Here is a 13592-nt window from a genome sequence, read left to right as displayed (position 1 = left end):
GTCTCATGTAGCCTAATGTAAATTTTCAATAGTTACCATGGTACAATTCAAAATCTGTTTTATGGTAAGTTCTACAAAAACAAGAAAATGTTATGAAGCCCATTATTAAAACATATAACTTAATATGTCATGTAAATCTGAAAATGCAGTGATTTTATAGTGAATTATGAACTTATTAACTTATTTTATAGTTTGTTTACTTGCTTAGGCTACACTGTAAACCCAAATAAGTTACCAGAACTCAAAAAATTTTGGCAATGGATTACCTCAATAATTTTAAATTGATGAAATTTAAAAGTCACAATGTTCCAGAACTTAAAAGGTTGGATGGTTTGCTACATGCACCTTTTGATAACAACTGACTTAAAAGTGTTCATTCAGCTCAGCTCAAATATTTGCAGTTAGTTTTCAAACCACTGGAATAATTTTATTTTCAGTTTTATATGTAATCTATGATATTTTGGTGCTCACATTGTACACACAATCCAGTATATCCGGATGTATCTAAACACATTATAGTATACATATAGACACATCATAGTATACATACATTATACACAACATAGGAGGGGGATCTGAACCCAGGCCCCCCTATGTGAAAGTTGTGAAAGAAACTAATTTTTTAATGAGGAAACAACATTATAACATAGATCACAAAATAAGTAAAATGATCCCTGCTAAATAAATTTGATTCTAATACATTTAATACATACGACTGGAATAATTTAATAAATTTTCAGTTTTATATGTAATCCATGATTTTTTGTACACACATTATAATTATACACACAATCCAGTATATCCAGCTGTATCTAAACAAAAGAAAAAGTGAAAGTTTGACTAAAGTTTGACTAATCTAATCTAATCTAATTTTACTAATCTAATCAATATTATATAATAGTTTAATAATACATACATACATACATACTTACATACATCACACTTTATAGTATACACATAGTACATTATACACACATTATGTGTTATTTTTTAACAACTTAATTCTACTAAGTTGTACCTCATCTAAGTTACACTTACTTATACCCACAATAGTTCCCTTTAATAAAAAATAATAATAATAATTAAAATTACTCAAAAAAAAGTTAGTACGATTATTTCTAAACTTTGAGTAAACACAACTTAATCTATTTAATTAGTTTGAACTTTTGGGTTTACTGTGTACTTATTTATGAAACTGAAAATAAGACCCCCTTCCTGCATGTCAAAAGGAAGTAGTCTCCCACACTGACATCTTATATATTTTCACATTCAGAGACAATGACGGAACTGTGTGCAGGTTTTCTGGACTGAGCAATTTAAAAATGAACTGGCTACTAAGGATTTTCCTGATTCATCTCCTAGTTTCAGGTAAGATGCACGGACTGAATGAACTGTAAAATAATTTGTCACTATTTGTCACTGCTAACTGATATAGGCTGTAGTATAGTTTTCAAGTTAAGTCGAGTAGATTCAACTTGACAGGTAAAATGATCTAGCAATGGAATAAGTGTGTTTTTGTTAATTCAAGCAACATTAGACTTTGTTTCTTTCAAGTGCAAGGAGTTTTTTTTATTATCTTAAGTGCAGCAGATGTATTTTCATATTTTAAGTTCAAAATGAAGAAGTGAGGACTTGCAAGTCGTGATTTGGACTCAAGTCAGACTTGAATCACTGTTTGTAGGATTTGAGACTTGACTTGATAAAATGGGCTAAGACTTGGGACTTGACTTGGACTTGAAGGTCATTGACTTGGGACTTGACCCGGACTTGAGGCCTGTGACTTGAGAAGATTTGAGAAGCACTTTTAAATCTGAATTCTTTCTATTCTGACTGTAATGATTCACACTAAGATATTTTCAAGACATTTAAAAAGGAAAAATTTACATTTCTACATCTCTTATCCATCCATCCATCCATCCATTTTCTTCCGCTTATCCGGGGCCGGGTCGCGGGGGCAGCAGCCTAAGCAGGGACTCCAAGACTTCCCTCACCCCAGACACGTCCTCCAGCTCCTCCGGGGGAATCCCGAGACGTTCCCAGGCCAGCCGAGAGACATAGTCCCTCCAGCGTGTCCTGGGTCTTCCCCGGGGCCTCCTCCCGGTGGGACATGCCCAGAACACCTCCCGAGGGAGGCGCCCAGGAGGCATCCGGAACAGATGCCCGAGCCACCTCAACTGGCTCCTCTCGACGTGGAGGAGCAGCGGCTCTACTCCGAGCTCCTCCCGTGTGACTGAGCTCCTCACCCTATCTCTAAGGGAGCGCCCAGCCACCCTGCGGAGGAAACTCATTTCGAGCGCTTGTATCCGCAATCTCGTCCTTTCGGTCACTACCCAGAGCTCATGACCATAGGTGAGAGTAGGAACGAAGACTGACCGGTAAATCGAGAGCTTCGCCTTTCGGCTCAGCTCCCTCTTCACCACAACGGTCCGATACAGCGACTGCATCACTGCCGAAGCTGCACCGATCCGCCTGTCAATCTCACGTTACGTCCTCCCCTCACTCGTGAACAAGACCCCGAGATACTTGAACTCCTCCACTTGAGGCAGGGACTCTCCACCCAGAGAGGGCAAGCCCCCTTTTTCTGGTCGAGAACCATGGCCTCGGGCTTAGAAGAGCTGATCCTCATCCCAACCGCTTCACACTCGGCTGCAAACCGCCCCAGTGCACATTGCAGGTCCTGGTTCGATGAAGCCAACAGGACAACATCATCCGCAAACAGCAGAGATGAGATCCTGTCCATAAATACAATGAACAGAACCGGTGACAAAGGGCAGCCCTGGCGGAGTCCAACATGCACCAGGAACAGGTCTGACTTACTGTCGGCAATGCGAACACAGCTCCTGCTCCGGTCATACAGGGACCAGACAGCCCTTAGCAAAGGGCCCCAGACCCCATACTCCCAAAGCACCCCCCACAGGACACCACGAGGGACACGGTCGAATGCCTTCTCCAGATCCACAAAGCACATGTGGACCGGTTGGGCAAACTCCCATGAACCCTCGAGCACCCTATGGAGAGTGTAGAGCTGGTCCAGTGTTCCACGGCCAGGACGAAAACCACACTGCTCCTCCTGAATCCGAGGTTCGACTATCGGCCGGATTCTCCTCTCCAGTACCCTGGCATAGACCTTACCGGGAAGGCTGAGGAGTGTGATCCCCCTATAGTTGGAACACACCCTCCGGTCCCCTTCTTATACAGAGGGACCACCACCCCGGTTTGCCAGTCCAGAGGTACTGTCCCCGACCGCCACGCGATGTTGAAGAGGCGTGTCAGCCAAGACAGCCCCACAACATCCAGAGACTTAAGGTACTCAGGACGGATCTCATCCAACCCCGGAGCCTTGCCACCAAGGAGCTTGCCAACCACCTCAGTGACTTCAGCCAGGGTGATGGATGAGTCCGTCTCCAAGTCCCCAGCCTCGGCTTCCTCCTTGGAAGACGTGACGGTGGGATTGAGGAGATCCTCAGAGTATTCCTTTCACCGCCGGACAACGTCCCCAGTTGAGGTCAACAGCTCTCCCCCCGCACTGTTGAGAGCTGCTTCCCCCTTCTGAGGCGCCGGACGGTTTGCCAGAACCTCTTCGAGGCCGTCCGATAGTCCTCCTCCATGGCCTCCCCGAACTCCTCCCAGCTCCGAGTTTTTGCCTCCGCAACCGCACGGGCTGCAGCACGCTTGGCCCGCCGGTACCCGTCAGCTGCCTCAGGAGTCCCCCGAGCCAGCAAGGCCCGATAGGACTCCTTCTTCAGCTTGACAGCATCCCTTACTTCCAGTGTCCACCACCGGGTTAGGGGATTGCCGCCGCGACAGGCACCACAGACCTTACGCCCACAGCTCCGAGCAGCCGCATTGACAATAGAGGCAGAGAATGAAGCCCACTTGGACATATCCATATCCATATCTCCATCCTCCCCCGGAATCCGGGAGAAGTCCTCCCGGAGGTGCGAGTTGAAAGTCCCTCTGACAGAGAGCTCCGCCAGACGTTCCCAACAGACCCTCACTACACGCTTAGGCCTGCCAGGTCTTTCCGGCTTCCTCCTCCGCCAGCGAACCCAACTCACAACCAGGTGGTGATCAGTTGACAGCTCAGCCCCTCTCTTCACCCGAGTGTCCAAGACACGCGGCCAGAGATCAGATGACACGACTACAAAGTCGATCATTGACCTCCGGCCTAGGGTGTCCTGGTGCCACGTGCACTTATGGGCACCCTTGTGCTCGAACATGGTGTTCGTTATGGACAAACTGTGACTAGTACAGAAGTCCAATAACAAAACACCGCTCGGGTTCAGATCGGGGAGGCCGTTCCTCCCAATCACTCCTCTCCAAGTGTCACTGTCGTTGCCCACGTGGGCGTTGAAGTCCCCCAGGAGAACAACGGAGTCCCCGGTCGGTGCACTGTCTAGTACCCCTCCCAAGGACTCCAAGAAGGCCGGGTACTCAGCACTGCTGTTCGGCCCGTAGGCCGACACCACAGTGAGAGACCTGTCCCCGACCCGAAGGCGCAGGGACGCGACCCTCTCGTTCACCGGGGTGAACTTCAACACACAGCAGCTGAGCTGTGGGGCAATGAGCAGGCCCCCACCAGCCCGCCGCCGCTCCCCGCTGCCAACGCCAGAGAAATGGAGAGTCCAGCGCCTCTCAAGGAGTTGGGTTCCAGAGCCCAAACTGTGCGTGGAGGTGAGGCCGACTATATCTAGTCGGTAACGCTCAACCTCCCGCACAAGCTCAGGCTCCTTCCCCCCCAGCGAGGTGACATTCCATGTCCCCAGAGCTAGTCTCCATGTCCAGAGATCCGGTCGCCGAGGCCCCCGCCGTCGACTGCCGCCCAGATCTCTCTGCACCGGCCCCATATGGATCCTCCCGCGTGTGGTGGGCCCACCTGAGGACGGCCCCACGTCACTCCTTCGGGCTGAGCCCGGCCGGGAGGGAGGGAAGGCCCGGCCACCACGCGCTCGCTGGCGAGCACCCACCCCAGGCCTGGCTCCAGGGTGGGGCCCCGGTGACGCCAATCCGGGCGACGTAACTGGCCTCGTTGGTACACTTGTCATACAGGGCTTCTGAACCGTTCTTCGTCTGACCCGTCCCCCCGGACCTGTTTGCCTTGGGTGACCCTACCAGGGGCTTGAAGCCCCCGACAACATAGCTCCCGGGATAATTCGGGCACTCAAACCCCTCCACCACGATAAGGTGACGGTTCAAGGAGGGGTACATCTCTTCTATACTCTATAAATACTCATATATAAATATACTGCGATTTTTTAAGTACAATTTATCTTAAAAGTTATAAATTGCAAAAATGTAAGCTATTTTTGGTACTTTGGTTTAAAGACTTGAAATGACTTGAAGCTCAAAGCAGACTACTTGGACTTGCCTTTATTTGACTTGGGACTTGACTCGGACTTGAGGTCAAAGACTTGAGACTGACTTGATACTTGCAAAACAACGACTTGGTCCCACCTCTGACAAAAAGTCTTGCTCCATTGGTAGATCATTTTACTTGTCAAGTGAAATTTACTGAAATCATGATAAAACTTTCTTAATTCAAGTCTTCTTAATATGACTTTTTGTAGTGTTGTTACATTCCACCACTGCTTACAGATACACTCTCTCTCACTTGAATCTTTTATCTTTCAGGTGTGAGCTCAGTGGTCAGTATAGAGCAGCCGTCCACCCTCACCACTTCCTTGGGCCAAAATGTCACCCTTCCTTGTACTCTCAAAATTTCCAGTGACCACAGATTAACCAGCGAGCCTATTCTATACTGGGAGCTTCTGACGCGGGGTCGTCTGTGGCCCCCTTTAAGGAAGGACCAAGGACGGATGCAGCGCCCAGAGTCTGGGAATTGGTCCATACTTTTAAAACATGTCCAATGGGAAGATGGAGGACAGTACCAGTGCAAATTATCACTGACCACGCAAAATGAGAAGAGCTTCAGAGTGAAAGGGAGAGGAACGGAGCTGCTACTTTATGGTAATAGTCAGACACAGTAGTGCCTATAGTTAGCATCACACCCAAAGGTAATGTTGGTGCCATCTGCTGTAAAGTATAGATAGCTATGAAAGGACTCGTTCTTCTTTCAGGACTAAACTAATGTTCCATTAGCCAGGCTGGTGCCACCTAGTGCCTCCACTCAATTTCATTTCTCTCCAGCGACTAGGTCAGTGAAGAGCCATACATTCTGTGTAGGCAACGGTTCCCGAGATTGAGGATTTAAAGCAAAGAGAATGTTTGGTGAATATTATCAAGAGGAAAGACACTATTGCCCTTCTTCCTACGGGATTTAGAAAAAGCTTAATATATCAGTTAGTCCTGTTAGTGGTGCATTATATACGCCATGACCAAATAGCAGCAACAGGTTAAATGAATCAGGCTAATGTTCCATATCATATAACTCTATAACTAATTCGATTTTTGTTGTATTTGAATGTTTTTTTTTTAATAAGACAGACAAAAATATTACAGATTATTATATGTACCAAAACCGTTACATTAATAAAACAGCCTACTAATAATAGCCTGTTTCACATAGAGTAACAGACACACACATACTGTTAACCTACAGTATGTCTCATCTATGTTTAATCATGTTTTCTTGTCACAAACAGACCTGAAGTTGTGTTTTGTTTCAATCACACATGTTTAACACACAAACCCTGTATAGGCTCTATACAGGGTTCTTTTCTCAAACTGAAAACACTCTGTTCCACCTTGTGATGTCACATGGTAATACAAGAAGTGCTCCATTGTGTTTTTAAACTCCATACACCTTCACAAGAATCATTTAGATCATTTCAGCCCTGGAATTGCCAATAGGCCTTTTTCACAACAGCCTGAAGTGCCGCCATGCAGTGTTGTGCATGAACGAGTTCAAAAGAACACGTTCATTGAACATGTTCATTTTTCAGTGAACTTTGAACTGAACGCAACACTTTTGTAAATCAAGAACTTGAACGTGAATTTGTTCAAATTATGTGTGATGAACGAAGTACGTCACTGTTGGGGTTCAGTTAAACGTCGAAATTTGTTTTCACCTGACGAGTGACGATCTGCTCGCACTTCACCTCGCGAAACCACAGCCGCGTGTCAACGCGAAGGCGACTCCACCGGCAGCTTTAGCGGAACGTACGGGTCAATCAAACTTGACTGGGCGCGTTTAGCTGCTTGTATTTACCTTCTGTACAGGCTGACCACGGCAAACGCAAGGATTTCAAAAGTAAATTTCAAAGCACTAATTAACAGTCTGTGTGGATCTGGGCTCTTTCACATGATACACAACTGCCCAGGGAGCACAATGTGCTGATGGTAAATGCACAAATACAACAATAGATACATGCTCTCTGTGGATTTTGACGGGGATACGCGCCTACGCTCGTGTAGAGCGTCAAAAAATAGGATGGATCCTATTTTCTGAAATCTACACGCACAGGATGTGCTGCTCCGCGCGCGTATTATTTTACTTGGTACATATGTCAGTAACGCGCGTCACAATGCTTTTTTAACCTGGACTGAAATGGTGGGTTTTTCGTTTTTCTTCATACAAATTTGCTAAAATCACCGCGATATCAGCAGCGGTGAAACACCGGAGGTGCGCCTGTGTAGACCGTGATCCTGAGCGAAAGGACCGACGCAGAAGTCCGCACTCCACCGAGATAAACGCAGCTGACGCCCGATCGCACTCGGGGTTCTCTCAGGGGCGGTCCTAGATTCCAAGTTCTAGTCCAGGATTAGTCCTGGCTTGGTCCTGGTTTAGTCTTGGTTTAGTCCTGGTTTAGTCCTGGTTCAGTTCTGGTTTAGACCTGGTTCAGTCCTGGTTCAGTTCTGGTTTAGTCCTGGTTTAGACCTGGTTTAGACCTGGTTTAGTCCTGGTTTAGTCCTGGTTTAGACCTGGTTCAGTTCTGGTTTAGTCCTGGTTTGGACCTGGTTCAGTTCTGTTTTAGTCCTGGTTTAGTCCTGGTTCAGTCCTGGTTCAGTCCATATACGGCGCAAAAGTTCAGCATCTTAACAGTTCTTTTGGTGAGAGTAAATTAAAGTGCTGTAATAGTCATGTAATGTTTTACATTTTAAATACAGTAATATTGCAATGTAACAAATTACTTTGAAATGACAGTAACAAGTCATAATAACACATTACAGTTTTAAAGTCACTTGTCCAACAGTGTATCTTGTAAAGTTGTTGTAAACTAGAAGTCAGTTTGAAAAATAAATGCAGCCTTTCATTTACAGATCTCATCTAAATATAAAATGAACTGAACTTTGAACTAGTTCAAAATTAAAATTGTGAACTATGAACGTGAACTATTCACTTTGAACAAGTGTGAACTGAACGTTGAACTAGTTCATGAAAAGTGTGAACTTGCACAACACTGCCGCCATGTAGGGTAAACATCACATACGTCAGTGCTTTTCTGTGGTTAAGTATCTGTGGAAATGTCTTGTGTATTTTCCACCAGCTTCATAAATCTGCCCCATCACCAAATCTTCATCCAACAAGGTCAACAAAGGACATATTCTCTGTCCATGAAGAATTTATCCACAACTATCGAAGTAAGAAAGAATAAAAAACAAGAATTTAAAAAAATGACTAAAACATAAGTAATAAGTAATTTGTAAATAAGTAACTCGTTAACTCAGACTGATTCTATAATTAAAATTTAAAAATCTATTTCATGATGTAGATATTAGCATAGACAGAGAGATTTGTGCAGTTCAAATGCTGCACAGATTACACATCTAGCATTTAAATTGCTCAAATCTCTCTCTCTATGCTAATATCTACATCATGAAATTGATTTTTTAATTTTAATTGTAGAATCAGTCTGAGTGAACAAGTTACTTATGTTTTATTCATGACCATAATGTTAGTTTTGCTCAGGAGTAGTTCACTAATGCTAATCCTTGTTCGCCTTTACGTTTTCATCTTTCTTCCCCTGATGTTTGTGGATAAATTCTGCATTGACAGAATATGTTCTTTGTTGACCTTGTTGGATGAAGATTTGGTGTTGGGGCAGATTTACGGAAGGCAAGGCAAGTTTATTTGTATATCACAATTCGTACACAAAGTAATTCAAAGTGCTTTAAAGAATAAGAAAAACAAAATCACAATAAAAACAAATCAAAACATAAATAATCATCATAAAATTAAAGATTAAAATTTAAAAAGAGAGAGAGAGACATTAATTCCATACAGATTTATGAAGCTGGTGGAAAATACATGAGACATTTCCACAGATATTTTGCCATAGAAAAGCACTGACGTATGTGATGTTTACCCTACATCATGGCACTTCCAGCATTTGTGAAAAAGGTCTGTCTCTACTGAACTAAAGGTAAAAGGTAGCTGTTAACTTGAAAACTACTGCTTCGTGATATCACAAGGTGGAATAGAGCATTTTGAGCTTTGAAGATGACAGACGCAGAGTTACTCAAATGAATGTAAGAACAAAACAAAACACAACTTCAGATATGTTTTTGAAGATTTAATGACAATCCAGCATGGCTTACAGCTCATAAGAATGCATTTTGTGTCATATAGGACCTTTAATTTGATTTTTTCCCTCTGCTTTTTAGATCAAATATTGTTTCAACCCTCTGATCTCAACGCCAGCCTGCTGCAGTGCCAGGTCAATGTGTCCAAGCTTTCAGGGTTTGATCTGTCCATTTCTCAGAGTGGTCAAATCCTCAAGTCCACAGGGAGAAACAGCACATCTTTACATTACGTCACCCTGTTCCAGACCGTCACCCTTCGGAGTCACAGGCCATATGAGTGCAAGCTCCACTTTAATGGGGAACTGGTTACTACGAGTATCTTTCAGGATGAGTCAGGTAAATGTTTTACTTGTTTTGGTTTTGCACAAGGAAATGGCGTGGGATAGATTGTTTAGTCTGACCCCACACTAGCATTTACAACTGAACTGTCCTTGGGCAAGACACTTCATCCACATAATGAGTGAAATAAAGGGTCAATATTAAGCAGAATTGACTCTTGTGAGCTTTAAGCCATGTTAGAACAATGTTACCGCTTCCAAAACATACCTGGAGTTGTGTTTTGTTTCATTCACACATGTTTGAGTAATCCTTTAGTATCAGTCTGTCCAGATCTCCAAAGGTCAAAATGCTCTGTTCCACCTTGTAATGTCATGTAGTGGTAGTTTTCAAGTTTACCTATTAGTTTTTGTGCTGTCCAGATTGACAATTCCGGGGCGGAAATGCTCCAAATGATTCTAGTGAAGGTTTAAGCAGTTTAAAAACACAGTGGAGCACTTCCTGTATTACCGCATGACATCACAAGGTGGAACAGAGTGTTCTCTGTTTGAGAGAACTCAATCTGTGAATGAAACAAAACACAACTCCAGGTTTGTGATGAGGAAACAACATTATAACAAAAATGAACATGATGTATCAGCCCTTTTAGATAAGATAAACCTTTATTTGTGCATCAATGGAGAAATTACAGTGTTGCAACATAAAGGACATAAAAGAATAGCAGCAAAATAAGAACATGCAATCAAAATCAAGTATTAAAATATTGTAAGTATTGCTATCAGATTTAGTGGCCTATGCCTATAACCAGTTAATAAACAAAACTGAAGTACAACGTAAGTACAGAGAAGTGGGCGTTTCCTGGTGGCGGTGAAACAAAGCTTAATTGTCAGTATGTTGTCTTGAAAATAAGTTATTAAAAATGATTCAAACATTCACAAATCACTCCAAATACAACTTCGAGGGGGTAAATGAAAAAGGAAACAGCTATAACATGGGTAAAAACTCTGAAAAGTTAAATTTGCATAATAGGTCTGCTTTAATGGTGTGTGTTTGGGGGACTGGAGGTGGCTGAAGAGAGCACTGGTGCGTTTATTCAGTCAGCATCTGTCAGACTATGACTTTATTATTTCCACAAGGACTAAATGAGTACACGCTACACACTGCAGTGCACTTATTATTATTATTATATTAGGGAAACTTTGTAGGAAGTGTAAAAACTGCTACGTGAGCTGTTGTCCCCGCCAAACAAAGTCAAGTAAAAGGTCCTGTATTATATTAAACTGACCCTGAATTGAATGTTGTTACCTTCTCAAACATACCTGCTGTTCTGTTTCATTCACAATTTGTTTGAGTAACCCTTTATTATTAGTCCGTCTACGTCTCCAAAACTCAAAAATGTTCTGTTCCATTTCAACTCCAGGTATGTTTGTGATGAGGAAACAACATCATAACATCAGAAAATAACATAATATGGGCCCATTAAGTTGTAGACTAGACCATGTTACAGGTTAGATCTGTTTTTTTTCACTTATAAAAGCACTGTAATTGAATAAATATGAAGCAGGGCTGTTTAATGTCATACTGTGGAACATTTTAAGCAGGTGACAGATCCCTAAACAAAACGTTTCATCAAAAGTTGCATCTTGAATGGTAACTTGTCTAATGTAGAACTTTAACAAATTTAGAAAAAAAATTTAACACACTATTCATAAAACAATAAAAGCAAATGTTTGCAAACTCAACTGCACTTCAACTTTGGACAGTTTTCTAGTTTATCAGGGAGTAGGGGCCATGGGCAGGAAACTGCTACAGCTACATTTTTACACCTAAACCACAACTCACCCCATTTCTGTATCATCTTTGAGTATATAACGTAGGTTGACCACAAGAGAAAGGGCATGAAGATGTGGTACAGTTTTACCTTTCTTCTTTTTTTTTTTTTTTTTTTTTTTACAGAGGGTGTAAAAAGTGCATTGTGTAATATGGAGGCAGGTGACAGTTTCCTCAGAATGATGTCTTGAGGTGCTTTTCATCTGCTCTGACTGATTGGGTAAAACTACAATAGCTAACAGGAATAGTAAAAATTTAAATTAGCTTAAAATATTCCTGTAACACTCCACAAAACAAACCCAAAACCAAACTAGAAAAGCACTCAGAGAGCGCAGACCTCCGCCAAAGACTATCCCCATTTTTTATATAAATTGCGATAAAATCTGTCTTCTGGATCAGATCCGGATCAGCCTTTGGAATATGAAAGAGGATCCCATTGTCCATCCCTGAGTCAAATTTCATGGGGTTTGGTCAATAATTAACCGAGATATTGAGAAACTAAATTTTTAGCCCCATTTACCACAATGTTAACTAAAATTTCAAAGTGATCCAGAATCCAGGATTTCTTTCGGATCGACCCCCAAAATGAAATCAGTTTTTCCTTTTCACATTTCCAACAAATCCTGAAAATTTCATCAAAATCGGTCCATAACTTTTTGAGTTATGTTGCTAACAGGCAAACAAACAAACAAACAAACAGACAAACGCCAGCAAAAACATAACCTCCTTGGCGGAGGTAATAACTCTTAAAACCCCAATCCAAAAAACCATAACCATAAAACCTAAACAAACAACCATACACCAAGTAACCTTTAAAACCCATCCATCCATTTTCTTCTGCTTATTCGGGGCCAGGTCGCGGGGACAGAAGTCAAAGCAGGGACACTTCCTCTAGCTCCTCTGTGGGGACCCCGAGGCATTCCAGGCCAGACGAGAGACATAGTCCCTCCAGCGCGTCCTGGGTCTTCCTCGGGGCCTCGCATAGAGGCGCTGGAGACAGTGCTATGCTAAGTGACGCAGAAAATTACCAATACTTTAATAGAAAATATAATTAAGATATTTTAGGAGAAAATCAGTTGAGGGCCAGATTAAAGGTCTTGGAGGGCCGGATCCGGCCCCCGGGTCTTATGTTTGACACCCCTGCTTTAAACATTCCAAAACACATATATTGCCCCATATTTATTGCATTATTGGTTCATTAATAATGCCTCCTTTACATCCAGGGCCCAGCAGCTGTCAATTAGTACCACTGACGTGCACAAGACGTAAATACACTTTTAAAACCAATTATGTGCAATGTCTTTTTTAATATGTGCAAATATGTTTAAAGTGCTGTGTGCTCTCAAATGTGCTGTGGTTTAAAGTGTCTTAGTGAAGGATGAAGGTGCTGCATGTTACTTATAGGTAATAATCCAGCCCGTTTGTTTAGAATCAAACAAAAATACTGTTGTATATGTTTGCTTTGTTTTGTAGGACCCTCTTCGCCAGATGAGGAGTATCACCGGCCTTGGATCTTGTATGGGGGACTAATCCTGGTCCAAGTGGTCTGCCTTTTAGTTATGACCATTGCGATGTTCTATCAACTACTTATGGAGCGTACAATATGTATTATCACCATTAGCTGTCTGTCTTACTGATGTCCTTTGATGTTCCTTTAAAGTGGTCAACGTAACATTTGTAGTGAAGGGTCCGCTACCTGCTTGTCTCCAAGGAGATGTTATTGCTTTACCTGGAATGTTCCATGTTATGACATTAACCATATTCATCTAGCATTTATTCATTATGGGTGTTTCTATTGCTCAAAAATACAATAATTCCTCTTATGAATAGAGCTGACTCTCCACAGATCGGAATTGTAATGTAGCATAGTTCTATAAGCTGCTTGTCTCCCTCATGATAGATAGGTTTAATCTATATTGTGGAACATTCTAGACAAAGCAATAACATTTCCATGGAGACAAGCAGGTGGCAAATGTTACACAGTGCACCTTTAAGGAATATCA

General features: G+C 42.6%; 1 protein-coding gene across 1 annotated transcript in view; it reads left to right on the top strand.

Moving 5' to 3' along the window:
* The window catches only part of LOC129411764 (uncharacterized), a 15028-nt gene extending 1436 nt beyond the window's left edge, over positions 1-13592 (top strand). Inside the window, exons 2-5 of the mRNA XM_055163579.1 lie at positions 1298-1368; positions 5632-5967; positions 9565-9819; positions 13063-13592. Coding sequence (XP_055019554.1) covers positions 1323-1368; positions 5632-5967; positions 9565-9819; positions 13063-13226 — 801 coding nt within the window. The 5' untranslated portion in view covers positions 1298-1322 and the 3' untranslated portion in view covers positions 13227-13592. The remainder of the gene's footprint in view (positions 1-1297; positions 1369-5631; positions 5968-9564; positions 9820-13062) is intronic.

Source organism: Boleophthalmus pectinirostris, unplaced genomic scaffold (genome assembly GCF_026225935.1).
Source record: "Boleophthalmus pectinirostris isolate CB_2022bp ecotype Guang Dong unplaced genomic scaffold, ASM2622593v1 HiC_scaffold_6, whole genome shotgun sequence".
In the NCBI taxonomy this organism is placed as follows: Eukaryota; Metazoa; Chordata; class Actinopteri; order Gobiiformes; family Gobiidae; genus Boleophthalmus; species Boleophthalmus pectinirostris.
This window is presented reverse-complemented; position numbering and strand designations above follow the sequence as displayed.